The sequence below is a fragment of the Pteropus alecto genome, unplaced genomic scaffold (genome assembly GCF_000325575.1).
Source record: "Pteropus alecto unplaced genomic scaffold, ASM32557v1 scaffold101, whole genome shotgun sequence".
Lineage (NCBI taxonomy): Eukaryota > Metazoa > Chordata > Mammalia > Chiroptera > Pteropodidae > Pteropus > Pteropus alecto.
The window spans coordinates 7,353,634-7,379,410 of record NW_006432945.1 but is presented as its reverse complement, the minus strand read 5'-3'; the positions used below and the strand labels follow the sequence as shown (position 1 = coordinate 7,379,410).

At 40.0% G+C, this 25,777-nt stretch overlaps 1 protein-coding gene across 2 annotated transcripts in view; it reads left to right on the top strand.

The window, feature by feature from the left end:
* The window catches only part of CUNH1orf21 (chromosome unknown C1orf21 homolog), a 122,438-nt gene that overhangs the window by 59,372 nt on the left and 37,289 nt on the right, over positions 1 to 25,777 (top strand). Inside the window, exon 3 of one of the 2 annotated variants that reach the window (XM_015586120.2) lies at positions 24,855 to 24,908. The exons of the other annotated variant lie outside the window; for it this stretch is intronic. Coding sequence (XP_015441606.1) covers positions 24,855 to 24,908 — 54 coding nt within the window. The remainder of the gene's footprint in view (positions 1 to 24,854; positions 24,909 to 25,777) is intronic. 2 annotated transcript variants of the gene reach the window in all.

Genomic DNA, 25,777 nt, shown 5'->3' with positions numbered 1-25,777 from the left:
TCCTTTCCAGCCTTAAAATAAATGACACGTAGATTACAGTTCTTTCTTTATTTTCCGATTACAACTCGTATATGATTTTCCCACTCCTATATGATTTTCCCACTCCAGGAAATGCAGTTTTATTTGTAAACATCTAAAAAAGATTAAATAAACATCTAAACAAGATTAACTTGTAGCATCATCCGAAGGGCATTTGCTTCCTCCCATCATTAGAAGAAAGAGCCTTGTTCTCTTGATCTACTGTGCATCTGGCCTGCTCCTCTCCACCCCCGCGGACAGAATCACGGATTCAATTCTTTAGGTCCCGGACTAGGACATTTTACAGGTGGCCTGTCTGCATATCTTCAGGTGACAGAATAAGGATATAAATCTTGTGCTCAGACTCTAACAGAAATGACGGGGAGAAAATTACCAAAAACTTAAATATCTACTGAGCGATCTCATCGTGGGCCCGTGGTGGCGTCGAGGGCCCAGGCCGCCTAAATTGTTCACGTGTTCTTCCGTTAAAACGTAAAAAGCAGTGGCCTGGCTTTCTTCTACTGCATGATGAGCAGAGTGGACCTGGCAGTCCAGATGGGAAACCTATGATCTTAATTGACTTTTTGAGAAGGGCGTGCCAACGAGTACGTCTTCATTGAATAATCTGGAAGCCAGAGGGTGACACAGGCTGGTGTGCGGAGCTGCTCAGTCAGAACCATCTGAACCTGAGCGGGAAGGTGACGACATTCCCCGTAGCTTCTGGCAGGTGCGGCGTGTCAGCTTGCCCAGCTATCTTTTTACAATTTCTTAAGCGCAGAATTTCCTGAACTTGCAAAAGTCGAATGTTCTGGGAAAGGAGGGAAGAGGGTGATTAATTGCCTGAACCATGCTTTTGTTTTTGCTTTCAGGCAAATTCCTCCTCCAGACAGGGTCCAGTCATCTTTAGCTTGTCAGCATGTTATTGTCACAACACGTTGGGCGGCTCAGCCACTTAGCCACTTAGCAAGGTAACTTATTGAGCAAAACCTCTAGTTTGTCTGCAGAGTCTCACCTGCAGATCTTACCAGGTGTGGGGACGCTGAGACACAAGACAGGGCGACTCATATAATAATACTAATAGCGAACGCTGTGTGCCAGGGAGCGTTCTAAGCATTTACAGGCATTAACTCATTTAACACTAATGACAGCCTACGGAGAAGATGCTTATAATATCTCTACTTTACAAATAAGGAAATCGTAAGCACTTGGGTAACTTCACTAGAGTCATATAACCAGAAAAAAAAACAGAGCTGGATTCAAACTCAAGAAGTCTGGCTCCAGGAGCTGGAACAACCCATTCACAGTTCAAGTAGTATTCACTCAAGGATGGTAAATTTTAGGATCAATATGATTCAGAGGAAAGAAATGCATATTTTAGCAAAACATATTATTTTTTTATCGTGGGTAGGTTATAAATGAGCGGATCAGGATTCTGAGCTGCTACTGTGTGAGACGCTGCACATGGGAGATTCCGTTATCCTCCTTACATGGAGAATTAGCAGAGCTCGTGGTAAAATAGCAGATCGTGCTTATACTTAGGTCGCTAGAGAATCTGTACGGAGTACACGCCATGTGTGGAGCTCATCGCAGTAACAAGATAAGGGTGATCGTCTTCGTGTTTGCCTGGGATCTAGCAGACTTTGGGAGAGAAAGAGTAGAGTTCACTGTAATAGAAATGTGTGTAGACAGAAGGAGGTGGCATAAGAGTGGCTGGAGCTTGTCACAATGGCGGTAACAGGCCAACCCATGTCAGGGCCAGGTGGGGCAGAGACCACCCATTAGAGATGTCCCTGGAGCTGGGCACAGCAGCAAGAAGCTTTAGTACCCTAATACTCACCCTGGATTTTCCTGACAGGAAATCTGGGGGGTGAGACTTGGGGGGGTGTCAGCGAATCTCCTGAGATGAGACCATGATAATTAGCACCAATGATAATTAAATTATACCATCCTGTACTAAGTGAGAAGTCAACTAGTTAGTTTAATAACCCTACGAGGCCCTCTGAGTTGCTCATTTATATTATTAAAGTGATCATTTGTTATCATCTGCAACCAGTTTGTCTTGGTTTTTGGCTCTAGATACATGGATAGTTCGGAATGCCTTCTAGAAATTCTCTGGTGCACTGTGTCCACTGAATTGTTACAAGAAGTAGATATGGTTTTCTAAAACTGTTTTTTATGACTTCCAGCAGTAGAAGCAGATGTATTAAATAATTTAGTGAAATGCGATCAAGAATAATGTTTATTTTTTTAAGATGACTAAATACACATTTGTCTTCATTATTATGGAACTTGAGGGGCTGGCGGTAGGAGACCTTAATGATTTCAGATGCTTTTCTCAAATATTATTTTTGCTCCTCTCAAACATCACTGAATTTCAATCCTCTTTATAGCTTTTTATAAAAGATATTTTCCGGAACCATTTATACTCACCAGGAATCAAAGCCAAATAAACACTCAGTTGAGTCCAGATTTGTTTTGAGACTATTGTGATGTTTCATTTAAGTAGTTTTGGAAAATATGGACATTTAGTTCTCATTTGATCCCAATCACTCACTCTGTCTTTGTTTTTAAACTTCTGGTTTAGTGACATTAAAGGGAATTAACGTTTGGATTTAGATCATTTCCGATTTAGGGTTCATAGCTTGAGGTTCAAGGTCATGCCTCTTATTAAAATCACTTAATGTTCTGAGCATTTTTGAGAAAAGAATCAAAATGAGATGCCCACTTCTACTTCCATACTCAACTTCAGTGGTCAATACTTTTATAAAGTTAATCATTTCATAGAAATTTTAAATGGTAAGATAGTGGCCTAAACGTTGAGGCCCCCTGTCTCTGATTTTGTAATAAATCATTTTGAACCCTACAGTGCATCTTTTCCTTTGCTATTCTGATGACGCATGATATATGTCCAAAAGAACATCTGAAATTAAAGAAACACAAATCAAAGCAACCAAATGCCGTTTTCCACCCATCAGTATAGCAAAGTTGCTTAAGTTTGGTAATGGCTGGTGCTGGTGAGGTTTGGAGAGACCAACACTCTTGTGCTTTGTTGCCGTGATTATAAATTGCTGCCACTCTTTGGTAGACAATTTGGCAGTAACTTTGAAAAAACTTAATGCATATTCCCTTGATCTGGGTAGTCCACTGCTAGGACTTTGCTGTACGTGGCGTGTTCGTCATCTTTTACTGCATAACATATTACGACCATACTTAGCAGCTTAACCCGACAAATATTTATTATCTCGGTTTCTGAGTTCAGTAATTGGAAGCAGTTTAGGTGAACAGTTCTGGCTCAAGGTCTCTCACGAGTTTCCTGTCACACTGTCGGCAGGGGCTGCAGTCATCTCCAGACTCACCTGGGGCTGGGGGCTTATTTCCAAACTCACTCTCGTGGTGGTTGGGAGGCCTCGGTTTCTCTCCACGTGGGCCTCCGCATAGGCTGAGCATTTTCATATCGCAGTCGTTGGCTTCCCCCAGAGCATATGAACCAAGAGAGGCAGAGTGCACACTTGAGAGAACACTTAAACTAATCTTTCATAAACTAATCTTGAAAGTGACACACCATCATTTCTGCCCTGGGTCACCTAGACCAACCCTGGTACAATGTGGACGGGGACTACACAAGGTGTGAAAACCAGGGGGTGGGGATTCTCGGGGGCCCTCTTGGGGGCCCTCTCGGAGGCTGCCAGCCACATGTGGCTACTTCAAAACAAACACCTGAGCTGTAGCGCCAACCTGAATGGCCATCTTCATGCCACATGAATTGCGATAGATCATACTGTGGAATGAGTTGCAGCTATTAAAAAAAGAATAAGATCTGTATGTGAATGTACAAAAATATCTTTAAAATGTGCTATCCAGTAAGGAAAGAATTCTCATAGAGAATGCTGTATAGTATATGTCATATCATTTTTTTTAAAGATATAGATATACTCTGGTATAGGATATACTTTTTTTTCTTGAATGAAAACCCATTACCAGTGATTACTTGTCATTTTTTTCTCTCTCTTCATTTCCCTAATGAATAATTTTTTTTTAATTTAGAATTGGGGCACCAAATTCTGCCATTGCTCTGCCCCACGCCTAATGCCCCAGCCCTGTACCGCATGGCAAGGATCTTGCTATTCCAAGTCCCTGAGGACTCCAAGAGTTGCTGGACCGTAACTGTCCCCACTCTGGTCTCAGCATCTCCTCTGCAGCCTGTGCTTCTGCTGTGCAGTGCACTGAGTGACACGTGGACGCTTTCTGCCTCAGTATCTTCAGCCAACAGAGCAAGAATTTTTGTTCCAACAAGTTTTGCGAGTTCTAAGATGCCTGGCTTACGTGGAATCTTATGACTCATTAGATTTTTGTCCCACTTAGGTTCCCGCCCCGCTTACTATCCTGTCTAAACTTTCTTTCTTCCCATGAAGGCTCTTGAGACACTATCGGCCTGACTCTGCTTTCTTCTAGAAGCAGCATGTTTCTTTCTAGCCCTAGGGTGAGATGCTTCAATGAAAATTCTGCTTTGAATTATAGAGTTGTGAAGCGTATGTGCTGGTCTGCCAACTTCCACTTTTCACTATCTGTTGAATCCTCATTTTTTCATTAAGTGTAAGTAAATCTGCCAGATACTTCCATTGTGCCCCAAGTTGGGTAATTTCTTCCATTACAGCATCTCTCTGGCTCTCCTTTTTATCAATTCATTCCACACATGTGCATTTAGCACCTCCTCTACTCCAAATACCGTGCTAGGGACTGGAAAGAGAATTGTGAGCAAAAACCCATGATCCCTGCCCTAATAGATCTTACTATCTAATGGGAGACACCAATACTACTCAATTAAGCATAAAAATCAATGACTTCAGACTCCGATAAGTGTTATGAATGAAAAGTCCAGTTTCATCTGTAAAGCGGAGAAACTTACAAGGCCAATGATGGGATGTACAGTGCCTTTGTGCAAATTAGAAAAAGCCGTCCCCTCTAGGTGAACGAATGAGAAGGCAGCTCCTCCAGGTATGTGCAGCCTGTGGGAACACAGTTCGGCGAGCTGATGGAGCCTTTTTTGAGTTCGTACAGAGGAATCTCTTTTTCCAGGCAGATACAGCCTCGTAACAGGGCCACGTGACTTGGCCAGTAGACCAGCCTTCTCTTTCCCCTCCTCTTGACTAAGAGCCCTTGTTGAAACCACTGTCTGCCCAACCAAGCACTGGGCCCTGACAGTCTGGCTGACCCAAAGGATGAGTAGGTGTTAACGAGATGAAAGAGGAGAGATGATGGGGGAGACCATCAGATCTTCCAGGCAGAGAAAATTACTGCTAGGAGTCCCCAAAGTAGGAGAGAGCTTAGGCTATTGCAGGAACTGAGACTAGAGAAGGTTGAGATAAAGCCGAAGCGGCCAAAAGGGTCCAGACCACACAGGGCAGGAGCTCCTTGGACCAGCCAGTAGGGCGAGATTGAGGATGGCCTTGCATGCCAAACTAAGAAATTTCAACTGGAGCACTGTTCCTTTATTTATACGGGGTCTAAATTATGCCGCCTCCTTTTTTTGACTTTAAATACAATCAGCGTTTGTTCATATAAGTTTGGGTTTATGATCCTACTTCTTTGCCAATGAAAGATGCGTACAAACTTACTTCCTTCTCTCTTAAAAAAACTGCAGATGGCATGCGTGCTCTAGGAAAGTTATTGGGCTTGCTGTTGGAAACATAGCTTCCTAGAACCATGAGGAGGAAATCTAGGAAATCATAAGGAAGTTCTGTTCCCTTCCCCATGACCAGCACACACGTGCACACACACATATACACACACACGCCACAACCACAGGAATGTTCTCGCCCACGTACAAAATTGAGAAAGTAAGGCCAAATGTGTGTTTTTGTGTCATTGTGGCAACATTTCGGGTATTTAAAATTTTAAAGTCTTATTAATTTAAAACCTTGAATAGGTTAACTCAACATAGCCCATCATTCATGAAAACAATGAAAATGATGACTATGCTGTTCTCTAGGAAGACCGTGTGGGTGAATATCAGGCAAGAACCTCAGGAGGGATTGTTTGACATTCCTCACAGTCTGAGATGCTGTCCTAGGGCTTTAGGATGTATATTTCAATATGTGTATTAAATCTATAAAGTGAGGAAGGTATCAAAGACACTAACGTTTTTACCTTTATTTAGTTGTTGGAATTTTAAATATTTTAGTCTCTAGTTTTCTGTTAAGCTCCTGTTAATAACATTACATTTCCCACCCATTTTCTTCTTCCTGTGAGATAATGCCTTTGAGGGCTTTTTCTTTTGGTTTGATGGCTTCTGTGATGTGTGACAACTCAGGTGTGGAGCAGCAGAGAGGGAACTGCCAACCAGGCAGTTAGAGAACATTCCTAAAAGGTGTTTTTTCTCCTAGTTTATCACATTTTTTTAAATGAAAGATGTATCAATAAAGTCCCCAAATGACTAATTATCCTTTTTATTTTTATGTATTCATATTATGCTAATTTTATATATAAATAAATGTATGCATGTGTATGTCACTGAAAATACCTAATCGTATATAGAAAGTGCCTTCATAACTATGGTTAAAAGAAAAAAAAGGTAGTAGTTAACTGGAAATGTTAAAGGATGTTTTTCCTTTAGGTATCAGTAACTATTGTATGTTGTCGTATAAAAACGAATAGTATAAATAAAAGTCTAAAAATTAATTAAACGTCAAGGCAAGCATATTGTGCCAGATCAGAATGTAAGGCCTGGTAATGTCTATTTTAAAGATCGTTCGGAAAGTAAATAAATTAATTTGTTTAATTTTGTAGACAACCCAATTTTTTTTCACACAATTTCTTTAAAGGCAAATTATAGTGTTGCCTGCAGCATATTCACTAGATTTCTCTTAGCCACCCTTTTATTGTAATCCGACAGGGCTGGCGATCAAGAGTTGTGGCAGTGGGCCTGCATCCAGAAGTAGTCTCCTCTAGTTTTGTAAAGATGGGCTGACTGGACTTAGGGAAACATAAATGGCTGTTGTAAGGTTGAGATAGCCCCATTAGTGACATAACGGAAGAAAAAAGATATCTATTTTTGAGTTTTTGCAAGTTTTTTGAAGTATAATTGACAAAATTTGTGTATGGTTAGAGTGTACAATGTGATTTAATACACGTATATATTGTGAAATAATTACCACAATCAGGTTAATTAACACATACATCACCTCACGTGGTTACCTTTTTCTTTGCAGTGAGAACACTTAAGATCTACTCTCTTAGCAAATTTCAAGTATACAATACAATATTGTTAACTATAGTCGCCATGCTGCACATTAAATTGCCCAGAACTTATTCATCTCATAACTGAGAATTTGTACCCTTTGACCATTGAATCCCCATTTCCCCTACTCCCTAGCCCCGCAAAAGATATCTTCTTATAGCAGAATAGTTTTGGACAGGGTTGCTATGAAAAATTTTTAAAGAATAATGAAAAGGAACTTGCTATTCAAATATTATAATACATAATAAAATTACAATCATTAAAAGTATATTGTGGGCATAGCAATCAATGGAACAGAATAAATAGCCCTGAAATACACACCACACACACACACACACGATTGCTAGAACACAACAAACCAGTGAGGGAAGAAAAGAATTATTCAGCAACTCACATACCAAAATAAATGCCAAAGAACTAGAGAGTGATATGTTTTTTAATGTTTTTTTTAATCTAGGAGAAAAAATAGGTGACTATTTAACCAATACTGGGATGGGGAAGGGTTTTGAAATATAAAAGCAGTGGAAGAAACCACAAGGGAAAGACTTACTGTATTCCATCAAAGGTAGCTATGAGTGTGAGGAATTAAACTAGCTCAAAATTCTGTAAGTAAATGGAGGATTTACTGGAGATGGATCTCGGTTTAATCCAAGGGTAGGGATTGTGATTGGGCTGGGCCTTCCTGAGGCTGAGATAGGGAAGTGACTCTAGGTTCTAGAATGACCAGGAATCCGAGCATTGGATCTGAGTGAAATCGTAGATTGCGTCCGCTTTCTGGTTAGCTAACCACCCCCCAGACCAATTAGCTTTGGTTGGCAGGAGGGAAGACCAATCACCTCCTGTGGGCAAGAGCAAGAAAAGGATGTGAATTAGACAGAAAGGAGTTCAGGACAGGGTAGAAATGACTCATGCCTAATACATGCAAATTCGAAACTCCTTATATCAAAAAGTACAGTAAACATTTAAAAGATAAGTACCACCCAGTAAAAAAATATTTGCACAAATATTACAGAAAAAAATGATTTAATATCTTTAACATAGAAAGTATTTTGTTTAAGTATTTTTGTCAGTCAATAAGGATATCCCTAACAAACCAGTTTTTTAAATGGACCAAGGACGTGAATAGACAGTTTGAGAAAAAAAGAAATGAAATACTATATATGCAAAGGGGAAGATTAACCTTATTAGTAGCAAAATAAAAATAAAAAAAGATTTGGGAAAACGGTAAGATAATTTTTTTTTTGTCTAGAAAATTGAGAATTTTGTGCCTTTTTTTGAGTTTTTAAAATCTGCCATCAATTCTAGCAAAGGTAGAGTGAATCAAACACTCTAATCCCTCTGAGGAAGGTGTAAATTGTTACCTTTCTGGATGAAGATGCTCATGTTCAAACTGATCAAATAATTATAAGGGAAAGGAAGTCAAGGATATGTATAATATAAAGATAGTTATTATAATATTGTTTATAATGGTAGGAATATGAAAGTAACCTAAACCTCCAGTATTACTCTAATGGTTACCTAATGGTTTATCCATATAACAAAATAGTATAAGCCATTGCAAATCACTTGTTCAAAGAATGGTTATTTACATAATTCCAATTCTGTAAATAAACAACAGAGTGAAAGAAAAGAGAGAAGCAAAGAGATGTAAAACTAATACAGGAAATATCCCAAGTTGGAAATGGCACTCAATATTCGGTAGGCTAACAAGTGATTTATTTTATACAATGAAAATATTCCCTAAGTTATCAGAAAAACAACAGCAACAACATACCTGGTTTTTATATCTAAGTAAAGTGGATATGGTTATCATTTGACCAAGAGAAAGGACATACCTGCTCAGGAGAGAAGTTGTTTCTATATATTTCTGACACATTGGTTAAAAAGGAATAAATTAGAGAATATGTCTCTAAAGGTCTCGGTCCATGCCCGGCCATCATGGTAGGTGCTCACTAAGTGTCCATCAGGTGTTTAAATCCCAGATCTCCGTTTGTGCATGTACAGAGGGCCCCACAGCCTGCTGTCATCTCTCTCCTCGATTCTTAATGCAGTCGGTGTGGTTTCTCACAGACACCAGGATGGGGGAAGATGTGTTTTATTGCTTCAGATTAGGAAAAAACATTTCATTTTAATCTCTTTTAATAAACCCAAGGGAAACAAACTAATTCCGGTTTTGTTTTGTTTTTTAGAGTTTTTTGTTTGTTTGTTTGTTTGTTTTGAGAATACTTACTGGATTTCCATTAATAATCCTAGGCACAGAAGTGACTTGACAGGCTATCTTTAAATTTTATTTAAAAAAAGAAACTAATTTGAAATTTACATAAATCACGCTCTACTATTTATCCTTTCTAATTAAATTTATTGAGGTGACATTGGTTAATAAAATTACATAGGTTTCAAGTGTACAGTTCTGTAATACATCACCTGTATATGGCATTGCGTGTTCACCACCCAAAGTCAGGTCTCCTTCTGTTATATATTTGACCCCCTTTACCCTCTTCTCCCTCCCGCTCTGGTAATCACGAAACTGTTGTCTACATCTATGAGTTTTTGTGTGTTTGTCTTGTTCATTTGTTGCTTTCAGTTTCATATCCCACATATGAATAAAATCATATGGTTCTCAACTTTTTCTGTTTTTAAATCAAAAAAAGTCAGTTCCTGCTAACTGCTTGCTCAGCTCTGTGCTACACACTTTAAATGCGCTATCTTATCTTCACAATCTTATGGTTATGGCTTTTACTTCCATTTTATAGAACAGAGGTTTCAGTGTCAAGTTTAAAAATAATGACCTTGAACCTGTTAACTGGTTATAGTGCCTCATGCGTACATGCATTCATGAATTTGTTCATTAAGTGAATAAAACAAACATCAATACAAGGAAGTCTGTATATAGCAAAGAATTATAAACTTTAGTTCATGGCCCAATTTCTTTGTACCATAATTTATAAAATAAACTCTAAGTACAATAAAAATTGTGCACAGTTTCTTAAAAATTCCTGGTATTTAAATTGGTCTGTAATGAGATTCTTTTAATTTGATGGTTGGAAGAGTCTTGAAAATGGAAACCAAAAAAATGTAGCTCTTTTATTGTTTACTGTTGTTTACTATAAAGAAAGTGTAGTGTGTGTGTTTTTCTAACAATATAAACATTTCTCTAATTCCAGAGACCTTGATCTTCCTAGCTAGAGTAGTCTTTTCCACCAGCCCCCACTCTCTATTATCCTGTTGTATTTTCTTCTTACTAATCCTCACTACCTGACTTGAAACTGTTTGTTTGCTCACTTTTTTATTGCCCTTGGCCCTCGCTGGAATGAAAGCTCTATTAGGGTACAGAGTTTGTTTTGTTTTGTTTTGTTTTGTTTTGTTTTTGCCTAGAACAATGCCTGGCACATAGCTAGCCCTCAGTTCCATTTATGTGTCATGACTGAATGAACAAATATATGAATAAATGAATCTTCTGCCTCTATTTGCTGTATTGGAACAGACCTCCCTCCCCCCGCCCCCCACCACCCCATCTCCTTTCTGAGATTCCTGAGCTATCCCTGGGATTTTCAGGAGGTAGCTGATGGGCGGCTTTGAACGGAGAGACCCAACACCACCATGTGGCACTGCCTCCCCGTCACCTACCCTGCTCTGGCTTCCTGTGGGATCTGCTGCTGGACCCAGAGCCAAGGAGCCGTCATTGCCAGGGAGAGGCCCTTCTGATCTGCTGCTGATGTATCTGTACAGACTCAGCCCCAGACACAGCCAGATGCTGCTGCTTTCATTATGGAAGGTTCCTCACCAAGTCCACCATTCTTTGGAACTGCATACGAGTCTTCTCCACTGATGTGGGAATGAACACATCCGCACGCACTCACATGCACACACACACTCAACACCCACATGCAGAGACACCTGTTACCTTCCTGTCCCAGAGTTCTGGACCAGAGTTCCCTTGTGCTCCCAAATTTTTCTGAGGTTTCTGGCGAAACCTCCCTTCTTGTTTTCTCCCAGATCAAGGGGTGCAATGAGAGAGAGAGAGAGAGACAGAGAGAGAGAGAGAGAGAGAGAGAGAGACCTGTGAGGCAGGGCGGGAGGTTTGACTAAATCACAAGTTCTGAGTGAGGAAGAATTCATGGCAGCTCCCCTCCAACACTGAGGCATTCTTCTGACTTAGCTAACAAGCCTCTGGCAGGAAAATTAATTTCCCTGGAGGCAACTTGGTGCCTTGTACAAATTGTCACTGTGTGAGCAGCCCTGGCCCTCCGGGCCATCTGGACACAATGGACCCCTGAAGTGAACTCACTTTAGCCCCAGGCTAGGAGGGCTGCTAGAGAGAGATAAAGCTTTGCTGCTTCCTTTCTGCTTTGTTTTGGACTGTATTCTAGAAAGATACTAAGAAATGTTATCCTAATTAGTAATGGCGCACTCCTCTCTCTCACTCCCTGCCCCCACCCCCCGCCCACACAGGCATACCAGTCTTTATTCTCAAGAGGTTTATTTGGCTTCTTGGACAAAGACACCGAGGCCAGTGAGAGTCGGATAAAGCCGAGGGGCAGGTCAGCTGCAGTGGCAGGATGCCTCTCCCAGCCTAGGAAAGGGATGCCGCGGTGCCTGTCGGCGGACATGGCCTTGCACATTAATGACACATGTCAAAAAAAAAACCTGTTCTTGCATCCAGAGCAGACACACAGAGCCTCTGCTGTGAAAAGAGGCTTTCTTGGAAGAAGGCTGGTGCCTCTCTTGGATCTGGGCGGAGGGGAGGCACGGGGGCCCCTGCCGGAGGCTAGACCGACACCGACCCAAAGAAAGAGAATCAGTAAGGCTCCTAGTTATTTAAAAACAAAACCAGAGGGGAGGAACCTTCCACCATCACTACCGATCGTGATTACTGCTCATTCATTTTGTAGGTTTGTGTACTCTTGTAATGCTTTTAACCAGAAAAAGCCATTGTTTTATTTTGGAGGGATGAAGGAAGAGAAAACAGAATGAGCCTTAGAAGTCGTAGAGAGGTGACATCTGCATGGTGACAAAGCCCAGGAGGACCAGGCCAAGAGGAAAAACCCATACTCCACACTTGGTAAAAACATAATCCTTACTGTTAAGGAAGAGGGCTATAATTTTAGAAAGGAAAAGAATTTTAGAATGGAAGATTGTCTCAGCTTAGACAATTCACTTCTATTTTTTGTCCAACTGAGTCACTCTGTGATAAAAGTGGCCCAAACATCACGAGGCTTGCTAACCTTTATGTCATTTCCCTTCCCACTCTGTTCCCGAAATGCTAGTTGTCGATTTTTTTTCCTATCAGTTTTTATCTTGCTCTGAACAGTGAAGAGTTTCTCTAATTGGCAAACATTACTTCAACTTATGAATTATCTCTGACTTATTTGTGTGCATGGGAGCTGTCCTCTACTGCCATCTTTGTACTATCAAATTGGATATTTGACATACGTCTTAGTCTCCTGACTCAGGAGACTGAGATTGATTTGGGTGCTCTTTGATTATATATCAGTTTGGGGTTGTTTTTTAAAGTAATTTTGTTTTAACTTAAAAAAACAACCACCGATAGCTTAGAAGTACTTCTACAGAATGAAGCCGATGGAACCTTGCATTCTAGGTGACACCACCATGATTTGGGCATAGCTGTGAACTGGAACATTCTTGTGGAACCTCACCAGCATGAGGTTGTCCTAAAAAGACATTGGGATAACCCCATTTTTTATATAAATTCAGACACAGGTCTAGATACAAAATCTAACACATGTCCTACTTTACCTGCTTGGTGTTTGAAATAATGAGAGCAAAGGGCCTCTGGCTTCAGTGGCCATTAGAAGCTGTCTGAGGGCTGGGTCATTCCAGCCCATTTCCTGTCTCTTCTTCCTGCCCACTTCTCACTGATTCATTAGCAGCCTTTAAAATGGAAGCTTAGCTTGCTGTTTTCACCTTAGCTTTCTGTTTTCCTCTTCAGCTACCTCTTCACATCTCCCCCTACACTGTTAGCATGTACATCCCAGAATATACAAGCCTTAATGTCCATCAGTCAATTACCCTTATCATTTCTGTGGCCCTGATTTGTGTGAGCCAATCACTTGGGCTCTTGATCTTGGCAAGGTGACAAATTGTACATTCTTTCTTTTATTTCCTAGGGTAGTAGCTAGGACTTTTTTGCTTAATACAGCCATTTATGTGCCAGGAATTCCTAAGTCAAAATACACACGACCCATTAGATTTTGAACAACGGCGTCTAGAGTTCTTTAGCTGGAAGGTCAAGTGCAAACAGCCACCCAGCTCAAGGACCCTTTTTCAGCATCCAAGACACAGGATCCTCTGGTGGCTAACTGGTAAGAGGAACTCCCAAGTCACCAGGCTGCTCCCTCTGGTTATTGGGTGTCTGGAGTCAGATGCTTTGTGTGAGCTGAGGCTGGGTCCTTAAGCTCTCTGTTTCTTCATCTGAAAAGTAACTGTTAAAATAATAGTACATCATCATAGAATTGTCGTGAGGTTAAATAAGTTAATAACACGGAAAACTTTTGGACAGTGCTTAGCAAGAGCTAAGCGCCCAGTCACTGCTGGTTGGTACTGCTGCCTTTGTAGGTGGAACTTTGTAGGTGGAGGAGAAGAGGGAGGAGAGATGTGAGTCACGGTGACTGGTTAGAGTTCAGACTCTGCAGGTACCTACCCCAGTGTACGTGAAAATCGAGATGCCTGGTATTTTCTGAGCTTGAATTTTCTTATCTATGACATGTGGATAAGGAGTCCCCAGTATGTACTTCTGTAGCAGGCAATCAGTAAAATGCCACATGATTTAAAGTGTTAGTGGGAATTCATGTAAGATGCCCAATGCAAAGCAGACATGCATTCAACAACCAGGATCAGCCGTATTTTCTACTTAGTCAAAGAGGCCAAAAGAGAAGGTTATGTTTACTTTGCCTTAAGAGACTGTTCATCACTGTGCCTGTCACATTAATGCTTGATAGATATTGGATTATTTAACTCGAAGGAGAGTAAGAGATGAAATTAAAGAGTAAATTCATGTTTGGAGCTTCTAAGAACCAAAGAAAGGACATGAAAGATTTTTGCAAATCTAGAGATTGAAAACCTTTTGCATTAAGCTACTAGAATGTGTAAGATTGTCTTGGCGTGTATAAAGTCAGAATTCCTAGCAATATTTCTTTTTAATGATAACATTATCATATGAGCCAAAAGGAAATGCAAATCAGAATATTTTTAAGGAAATTCGGACTTTTTCCTTTCAAGTATTATAGTATCTCCCCCTCCCCCGCCCCTTCCTGGAGAATCATTGATAGGTGTCTTTTCTGCAGATAAAGGATCACCTAGCTGAGGTAACCAGCCTGTCCCTTGCCATCAACTCCACACCAGCAAGCCATGAGCCCCCAGAAGCAGGCTCTCCAGAATCCTCAAATGTAACAGGCGTGATCCCTCTTGCCACTTCGAAAAGAAGCCAGTTCCTGGCAATTATGCCCCAATGAAATTTATTCTTCCCTTGACCTTGAATGATCCTCTGAATGTAGATTAATGAGATGGTGACTAATGGCAGCTCTTAAATTTGGGCCTTTTTTAATGAATAGATAAGAATTCTTTTTAATTAGTGCTTCAGTTGTCTGTATGTACACGGTGTTCTCTGGTGTGTTTAAGGGCCTTTTGAAAACTTTATTTTCTTAATTCTGTCGAGCGTCGCCTAAGCATTCTGGTTTGCAACACTATTTGTGTTCTCCATGAGAAATCTTTGGCTAAGCAGATATCATTTCCAGCTTTTGTAGGCTAATCCAATTTTAGTGGAGATCATCTTGACAAGGCCATTTACCCTTTTGAGAATAAATTGCATAGCCATGGGTTTGCTGAGCCCAAGGTGAATTTTCCCGTGCCAGAGCAAGAAGCATTTTTGTGTATTTCAGAGCTGATTTCGTCACTCGACCCTCTGCTCTCTTCAAAAATACATGACTGTGTCCTCTGCCCCCCACCCGATATCCAGGCTAAAATCTTGCCAAACCACCTCGAGCAAAGCTACAGGCCCCTGGCCTGATAGATAGATGTTAGCTGGGTGACAGCAAACATTCAGTGACAAGGCGAAGCCAAAATTTGGCATTTTAGGATCAATATATGTGAGTTAAAGGACATAGTTCACTTGCCTTAGCCCCAATATTGTATTTAAAGTGTTTACTCTCCTAAATCCTTGAAATCAGTCCTTGAAAAGTAACTTTTGGTTCCAAAAGTCTGATTGATGTCTGATGTTCCCTATTGAATGAATGGATATATTTTTAGGATTTCTTTAAATATGACATTTTGAGTTTTTTCTCCTAGTTACTTTTTTTTTTTTTCAATCATCTAAGAATCATATACACTCACCAAAAGGTTTTTGGGGTTTTCTTTTTTTAGTCTGTATCCCAGAATAGTAGTTTCCAAGTTGCCAACTGAAAAAGGGCCTATGTATGCTGCCAAAAACTATTTCCAAGCACAAACTCTAAGTGGTTTTAAAAAATTAATACGTGGAGCAAGTCACATGGTTTCACGTGTAGCAGGAAAAACCACTTCTCCTCAGTACTCCAAAAGCTGTGAGATCTTCTCATCATAAGCAATAATTATCTTGGACTTGAGAACTGGAAGGAAAAAATTACATTTGACTTAGTAGTTTTCAAGAAGGTAGGTAAATGGTTCTTGTAGCAAGATGGTATTTGTCTGTTCGTCTCTACCTTTAAACCACCGAGTAGCAACTCTCCCTCAACTGCAAGAAGCCTCCCGTACACTTGGATAAACTCCACAGGCTCATTTATTAGCTCACATTTCTGTCTGAACAATTTATCAATCAACAAATGTTCACTGAGTTCCTTTGGCCTAGAATGCCCTAGCACCTGCATAAAAACGCCAGAGCAGTGTGTATAAGGCCTTGCCTCTGCTTCGAGTCAGTCACTCCATGTGGGAGAAGCGACGTATGAAGCAGTGAGCGTATAATCAAGGTGACATCTTGGGAAGTTGTCATTCATCACACAGTGCCTTTCAGCATAGAGACAATTCTTTATTTCCTTTGAAGAAACACGTATTAAAGCACTGCGAACTTGTTAAGTCCTGGAGTTAATAGATACTCTTTATTCATTTGAAGAATTTTGAACGTCTGCTATTCAAAGTATGTTGTGCAGTAGGCACAATTCTAGAACAAATAATTTTTTAGGCCGCTTTTGAAAGTTCAGAAAAGGATATATGTTTATATACATTTATAGAAGGATATATATTAATTCCTAATTGTATGGACTTTGGAGGTGGGTCTGTATGTTGTCTGGCCTTTTGTGTCTTCAATTACTCACGTTTTCTGTGTTAGACAGCTTGTGTGGCCTAATTCAGCATAAGCACTGCTGTACTTTCTAACCTTCCTTATCCTGTGTATTTACCTCATCATGATTTATTAACATGTACTTAGGTAATTTAGCTTAATTGTGGAGCAACTGAGTTAGAACTAAGATTTCTTGATTCCTAATGTTTGGTTGCCACTAATTTGGTTTTGTGCTTCCTTTAGCCTACAGATTCTATTAACTGCCCCGAGACACAAGTCTTTACGCCGTCAATAATGCTCTAGAGACAGTGACACTTTCTTTGAGTTTTAACACCTCCGTTTCATTATCTTTTAATTGAGTTCTCGGACATACAAGTGGAAAAGAAAATAATGGACACTTAATGCTTCTACGTGAATAAGAACTAACTGTACATACCATGTAAAATATTATGTTGGCTAACAGTTGCCAGGCTGAGGTTAAACAGATTTTTAATTCAAATTTAAAGTTCATCCTACCCCAAAGCAGTACTGCATGCAAATTTAAGAACGCCAAATGGACGAAACCCCTAAAATTGTTCAATAGCACCCCCTAGCATACATAATTTTAGGCTGTCAGACTAGGAAGCAAATCTAGTTAGCATTTCCTCTCGAAAAATATATACGATTTTTACATGTCTAGTTATATTGGTGCGTTCTTCACACTCTTCCTTGACTAAAGGTAACTATAAACAGAGGATACTGTAATCTAGTAGAATCATTTCTTGTGCACATATTTTCACAGTGATTTTACTTTAGCTCTGGCTGTCTTCTATTCATTGTCTCTGCTTTGGTTGGCTGGTTTAAGGAGATTTTTGCTTTCTTCTGGAGTAAGTCATCTAGGAAAGGTCAAAGAGCAGAGTAGGGGAGGGTCCTAAAGTAGATGGTGGAAATCCGCAAGGTGACGTGGTGTGTTGAACTGTCGCTGGTAAGTGTTAAGAACACGGCTTCTGGAGCCAGATTCTCTGGGCTCCATGATCTTGGGCAGGCTCCTTACCGTCTCTGTGACTTAATGTCCTCCTCTGTAAAATGGGCTGATAGTAATGGTCCTTGTCTCACAGAGCTGCTATGGTTAATATGCACAAACCACTTAATGAATGCTCAGTGACGCTCGACAGTCATTGCCATCTTCATTTCACCATGAATACCTGGATGTGGTCATGATCTGCGGTGTGGGATCTGACGTAAGAAGGACCTGAGTTCAAACCCCTGAGAGGGCTCGAGCAAGTTCCTGAAACTCAGTTTCCTTGATGCTAAGTAGAGATAATAATAACAACTACTATATTCAGTTGTAGAATTACACCAAGTACCTAGTACCTAGGTGAGACTAGGTGAAACATGGACCTTTTATTTTATTTCCTTTTATTTCCTTCTAAAATGCCAAGAAAACAGCAGGTAAAGGACTCTACAGAATAATAATAATCCTCTATGACTAAGAGAACGGAAGGCAGCATCTCAATATTTGGCAAGGTGGAAAGCACAGAGAGTGGCAACTGGCCTAGCAAACCCAAGACAGCCAGTTACACCGTAGAATGAACAAAAGGCTCAGGAATTGCTAGCCCTAGATACCTCTCAAAATGACGGTGAAAGTGGGGCCAAAAACAAGAGGTTTTCATGAAAGTCGGTGTAAAAAGCAGATTCCTGGGTCCTCTTGTTCATTCCTTGCAGCCAGGTGCTCTTAAGGGCAAGGATGGCACATGAAATCAGGGCTTCCAAGTGCAAGTCTGCATTCTGAATGCCAAGGTGCTTGGTTGTCTTTCCCCCATCTGGCTCCCAGCATGCTGGCAAGGGGGTTTAGACTGTCCCAGACAAGACGAGAAGCACTTCCTCTGGGATCCCTCCCAGCCCAAGTAAACAGACCCAAGCACACTGCTCCTGGATGTTACATAACTAAAAAGCTCCATCTTCTCCCCAAAGCCCACAGTCCACACACCTGGCCTATGTGCGCAGAGCTTCCAATTGGCTGCCTGGCGTCCCATGCTTAACTAGGACTGACGCCAGGGAGCCCCAGGCCATCGTCTCCTGAAGGCGGATGGTAGGGGTGTGTCCGATGAGGCATCTTATCTGATCATGCTGTAAGGCTTCCAAATATGTTTGTTTATGTTTTAGAATTTGTTCCTTGCTTCATTCCTAGCGTGTTCAAGCATACCCCTGGATTTCTCCTCAGGTGTACTTAGCACACTCAGTAACTGTTAGCTGGTGTCATTACTCATTCAGCCATCACAGGACAGAGCGAGTCACCTCCCTATGTTTCACCTCCTTCTGGCACGCAGTCCAGAGCTAGAAGGTGAAGTTTGAACATTCAGCTGCTTTTATAACTCTTCCACTTCCAGAAGTTCCACGGTAGACAGAAAGGAGCCCTGAATTAAAGAATTAGGTTTTTAATTCTGGCACTAACAGTGGGACCTTCATCAAGTCCTTTAGTCTCTCTAGACCTAGTTACCAGCAGTGTAGAACGCAGGACCTGGATTCCACCATCTTTAAAGGTACCTTCCTTGCTCCCAAATACCCCATGACATCAAGACAAAAAGTATTTCAGGACAGGTCTCTGAGGTTGGCCTGGTTACTTCTAAGAAGCATACATATATATCACTTAGTAATAAATTTATTATTAGTAATAAATAATGGCCATACATCACAAAGATATTAATAATATCTAAGAATTACTGACTGTCTACCATCTTTCAGATGTATGCATTATTTTATTTAATCTTATGTAATTTATTTAATGGGATAGCAGCGCTTTATGAGAGACACTTGGTTCTCCTTGTTTTGCAGAGAAAGTAATCGAGGCTTTGAGATTTTAAGTTATATGCAAAATTTACAGACAGGAAGTGGCAGAGTCTGGTTTTTACAGATCTAGCTATTGTCAGAGACCCAGTTTTCCCGGCCTCATCACGTGCCTCTCTTTCAAATTCTGATACTTCCCCCACAAGACCATCGCATAAATTCTAGTTCCCTCGGTTGCTCTGGGTTTTTAGTCTGGCTTTACGGCCTCTCCCTGGGAAATTACATTTTCCCTTGTAAAGTGGATTGGCGCTGGAGTCACAAACAAACCAACACCCATATTTGCCTTGCACAAAGTTAGTTTGCTCTGAGTTCTCAAAGTCCAAGGACATTCGTAAGGTTCCGTGTGTGTGAAATTACATATTGCTGAAATCCTTGCATATCTAAACCTGTATGGGATGTGTAGTTTGTCCCAATGCATCCAAACCTGCAGATTGCTGTTATTCAATGGATTGTGTGACACACTGATTGTCCTTTGAGATTACAGACTATATAAATTTATAAGTAAATATTTTAACAGCTCTTTGTACATAAATCTGTTTTCTGTTTAAGGTTGATCCGGGGGTATATAAAAATAAGGAGAGAACAAAAAATAGATTCGATGAAGCGAACAAGAAAATCTTCTAAAAGCAGCTTGGAGGACGGAGGTGAGAACTCCCTCCAACCTTCGCTGTGCGTTTTTTTAATTAGGTAAAATACGCATAACATAAAATTTACCATTTTAACATTTTTAAGTGTGAACGGTTCTGTGGTATTAAATACAGTCACCTTGTCATGCAGCCGTCACCACCATTCATCTCCAGAACTTTTTTCGTTTTGCTAAACTGAAACTCTGTACCCATTAAACACTAACTCCTCACTCACCCCAGCCCCTGATAAGGATCATTCTACTTTCTGTCTCCATAAATTTGAGTACTCTAGGTTGCTGTCTGTTATGTAGAAGGCCTTACATGACACAATCAGTATTATAATTTAAGACAGTAGTAATCAACATGTATTACTGTTATTACCCAAAAGGTTTACGCTGAAAATTCAACAAAGGCATTTCGAGTGAAGTGATGTAGGTTAAGCTCATATTCCTTGTTTGAAATAAGTTAGAACCTATTTAAAAAAAAAAAAAAAAACTCCTGAAGTTCTTATAACTGAGCTTCTTAAAAGTGGCAGTGCCCACGTGCTTAGATAAACACTATTCCTTGCTCTTTTCTTTTCTCTCGGGCCACAACCCAATGGGTGTGAAGCTACAATAAAAGCACCATTCCTTCGTCCCTTTAATTATCCCACCCTTGTGCCCAGCCTCAAAGTTCATTCATAAAATCCACCCGCCCTTTAGTGCCCAGCCTCGTATTCCGAGTGAGATTAATGTTGTTGAACAGGGTGGCACCCAAGTAAAGGATGACAAATGTTCATTCATCTTTTCCTCAAGTCTTTACTGAGTGCCTATCGTGATCACCAACTGCATACAAAGATCGATGAGACACTCTCGCTGTCTTTAAGGGGGTTACATTCTATTAGGCTGAAGCATTTAAAACGACCTGTAGTAAGAAGAGACAGATATGTAAACAGATAAGCCGAGGCCCCATGACAAGTCTGTGCCAGGAACAGTGAGGAAGAAAGTGATTCTTCCCAGGAGACTGAGGATGTCATCATGGTGTTTTATTTTACCTTTCTTCACAAGGCAGGTGACGTGTACCATGCTCCCTTGACTTGCTTCTGCAGCTCTTGTTCAGATTCAGGGGTTATTTCAAGGAAGTGTGACAATTTTCTACAGTAGGATTGAAAGTCCTATTGTACACAGATTAACTAAATTCTGTTATTTGCTTCGTTATTTTGTTGGAAGCTGAACTTTTCTTTAGAAGGTTAAACAGGGAAACACTAATTCATTTCCAGATTACAGTGTTCTTTCAAAGAAAAATCCTAACAGACAACTGCCTGATTTGGAAGGGAAGAAAACAGAGCTTTCTACAAGACGTAATGGTCATAGAATGTGGTCATAGCCAGATAGTGCTTTTTTGGAGACTGGGGTGACAAACATGAGCTAGAGATGGAAAAGGATCTCGCTGTCATCAGTGCAAGAAGAGGTCACTGTGCCGCGGAGAGGACCATGGCATAGTGATTTTGTCCTGGAAAGTGAGTCTAAGAAAGCCAAGAATTTAGGTCCCTTTAACCCAATTTTTATAAAGCAGCATGATGACATTCCCATCCACTGTTTCCAAAACATTCCACTGGATTGTAATTTCCTCTTGTCCACATATAAAGGGTATTTGAGGGAAAAACTTCTACTTATTTATGTAAGGCCACTCTACCCTGATCATGAAACCCGTCCTAAGCATAGAACAAGGACTCAGAGATGGCAAATGAATCTAAAACAAAATCATTTATATAGATGATATATATACACACACATATATACACATATCATTTATATCTATACATATCATATATATATACATATATAGACACATATACGTACATATATGTGTATATACATATATGTATATGTGTGTGTATATATACATACGTACACACACACACGCACACATATACATGGTGCTGGTAAACCAACTCTCTGATAGAGGTCAGGCAGGGGGAGGCTGATTTATACTGTTTGCCAATTTCTATAATATAAATACTCCCAAGAAGACTAATTTCAAGCTACCAACAAGTGGCTTTAAAAATTGCTGAATATTTAACGATTAGCTTTCCATAGTAAGAGGCAGTTCCAGTGTGTTCCTGGATATATGTATTATTTGACCAGCAGAAATAACCTGTTTAAAAAATTTAAATTTGAGTGGTTGCCAGGGATGAGGAGAAATGGGTTAAGGGGTCAAAAGGTAACTTCCAGGTATAAAATAAATAAGTCAAGGGGATGTAATATACAACATGATGACTCCAGTTAATAATACTGTGTTGCATATTCGAAAGTTGCATATTTGAGAGTAAATCTTAAAAGTTCTCATCACAAGAAAAAAAATTTATAACTATATATGGTGACAGATGTTAACTAGACTTATTTTGGTGATGATTTTGTAATACTTATAATTATTACATTGTACACTTGAAGCTACTGTAATGTTCTAAGTCGGTGATAACTCAAACATATTAAATTTGAATGCATTGGGAGAGGCACTCGCTGATGACTGTTCTAACTAAGTGTACCTGGTCCCTATGTTCTCTGTTGTTTATTCAAGGCTCTTCATCTCCTCACATCACTTGTGTGGCCTTGACTTGCTTTGGTCTGGGAAACACAGATGCTGATTTTCAGCCATGGCCATGGGAAGGTTTCCAGATTTCTTCCTGTGTCTTTAAAATTATGTGTCCCTCCCAGGCCTCCGTCTCAGCTTTAGGTATTGAAACATAAAGGGGTAGTTTAAAGTTGTGTAGACTACGCTTACTTCCACTCCCTTTAATTTATATAGATTTGGCATTTTTAAGAATACGAAATAGTTATTGAAAGAGATGCAAATGCAGAATTCCTATTTCCTCTTGGCTGATAACTCTCTGACCTTGAGTAACTTACAAAATATCGCGGAGCCTCTGTGTCCTTAATGTTTTGTTTAATGTTCTTCTCGGTGAATGCTCGCCTCGTAAAGTCATCGCGAGGATCAAATGATAAAAACTTAATAATAGCAACAACAACAGTAATAATAGTTGCTGACATCTGTTGGGCTCTTTCCCCGTGGCAGGGCCTGTGCTTGGCATTTTGTCTGCACGAACACAGTTACTGATGTGGTGTCTGCCGCCTCGGAGGGCTGTCGTCGATGATAGCTGTTGTTTTTATCGTCGTTATTGTTTTTGCAATTGTAAGAGACCATACGTGACAAAGAATCGAAAGCTCCGTTTCTGCATTGTCAGATTATCACGGGAGCATCAGTTAAATACAAACCTATGGCCTCATGTAATTCCGCATGATTACACCTGTGCTCTGCAGCTTTCTCTTCTATAACAATGACCATGAGAGGGTAGAGCGAGGGGAGAGAGAGAACATGCGTGTAAGCAGCTGTACCTGCACACATGCAATGACCATGAGAGGGTAGAGCGAGGGGAGAGAGAACATGCGTGTAAGCAGCTGTACCAGCACACATGCGTGTTTTGTTTCGTTTTATTTTTTTGTTTTTTGTTTTGTTTCCCCCGGCATGTTTTCTACCAAACTGACTGTTGAACAACTGTGTTGTGTTTTGTTTTGTTTTGTTTTGTTTTGTTTCCCCCGGCATGTTTTCCACCAAACTGACTGTTGAACAACCGATATCGCTCTCACGTTTGTGAGATTTTATTTCAGTATCTCGTTTGCAAAATAAGATAAAATCGGTAACCGGTGTATTGAGTTTTATCAGGAAACCATGAGTTTTGGTAAAAGATAGACTTTAAGTCTTCTGCACATGGTAAGAGTTTCCACTATGTTATGTCATATGCCAGCATATAAGCAGAGTTGTTTCTTTTTCTTTTTCTTTTTTTTTTTCCCCTCAGTTATCCTTCAGAAAAGTGGATGGCACCTTGTATTCGAGTCCCGTGGTAAAGGGCACTCTTGTTATTTTGAACATAAAGTTTGGGGGGAACACATTAGCCTAAAACACTGACTTTAGTCGCTGATCACTTTAGATGCTTATAGAGGTCTTCTAACAGAATCAGTTTTATTTCTAAATGAGAAAAAGTAATCTAATTTATTAGTTATTAGTCATGTGTCATCTTATACAGCCTTTGAACAGTTACTTCGAACAATACTGCAGTAAATGGTGAACAATGTAGAGATCGCCACTTCTAAATGGGTATTCATGGCTTGGAATCAGATTTCTAAAAGGGCAAATACACAAAAACTCAGACTGTATTTTATTTCAAGCACATTGGAAGTGAAGATGGTATATATGCCTCTGAAACAGTAGAAAACTCAAAAAGTGAGTGACTGTGAAAACACTGATATCGGATGCACCTGAAAAGTTTAAATCGTGTTATGAAATGTGGTTGTGAAAAGAGTAATATTTCTAAATCGATATGAATTTTTACAAAATCGGTGGTTTTAAATATATGTGTAACTAAATTAATAAACTATATATAATAAGTAGTCACCGATGGTTTCAACCATATCCCTAAAGGATTATAATTTTAAACCAAGACACATTTCTGAGGATCTGGTCTTTGGAAGAACAGGGATCACCCTGTGTTCAGACCTGTATGGATCATTAAAACTCTTAAACATGTACTTTAACATATTTTTCTCTCAGCGCCAGCTCCACTTTTTGTAAGACTTAAATGGAGAGGCAAAGAATGGGGAAACAAGCCAACTGGTTCTTGAGACCTATTTGCCTAGTAGGATCTAGAGAGAGTGAGAAAAATGGAGAAAATGAGATGAAGTTCTGACACGGTTTTCTGTAATGGTGGATTTAGTAAACTGGGGCTTATAGTATCATTAAATCAACCCCTAATTTGAAAGGTTCCTAGTGAAAGAACCTCAGAAAGATCAAGAATAACAGTGGCAGGGGCCATAGGTCATTCCTTCTTACCTTTTCTCCCCAGCTTGCTGTCGGGCTGTCCGAGGGGTCCCCGTCCTATCCTGGTCCCACATCAACAGTAAGTGCTCGGTTCACATGTCTTACGGGATGAACACCAAATTTGAGGGGACATGTGGAGACAGAAATGTGGCAAAGTTTGGGAGCTTCTCTAGAAAGTTTGTAAAGGACTGGAAAGACAAGCAAATAAAGACATGTGTGGTTAAACACACCCCTTGAAGCATTTCAAGATCAATTCTGTTTGCATAGATTAGAATGAAGATATTTCCAGCAGCATATTTCTCCAAAAGGAGAAAGAAAGAAAAAAGAATAGTGCTTACTCTTTATTGTCCAAGTACCATATATCACTTTTAAAGAGCTTTTCAACCCAAATGCTTGCTACAACTCTGAGCTAAAAGTATATCGATGATGGAACCATGCCGGATATGATTATCAACTGTCAAGACGGTGTATAGGGATCTAATGACTGACTCCACATTGTAAAATAATCATACCAGGACAGAATTGATGCTTGTGTTAGCTAGAGAGCCGAGGGGCACTTTAAAAACTTTGACTTCCCCTCATTTAGTCTGACTTCTGATGGGAGGAGCTGCAAAAGGAATAGAAAAGAGAGTATGGCAGGGAGCTAAATTTAGAATTAGCCAATACTAATCATAGAAGTGATGGAAGAAATAATAAATGAGGAAATAAATCAGCTCTTTTCCACCAGTCAGAAACTTAAAACTCCTGTATGTGAAAACATAAAAAGATTGTTTTAAATACACTTTTAAAAAATCATAATACATGCAACAGAGAATTTATGTATTTTTAAATATGTTTAGTAATAGGAAAAAAAAAAAAAAACTTTTTCATACCTAGAGTTCATTGGGAGAAGAATAAAAGATATGGTCACTATTGTTTCTCTTCTCACAGCAAACCCTCATTCCTGCC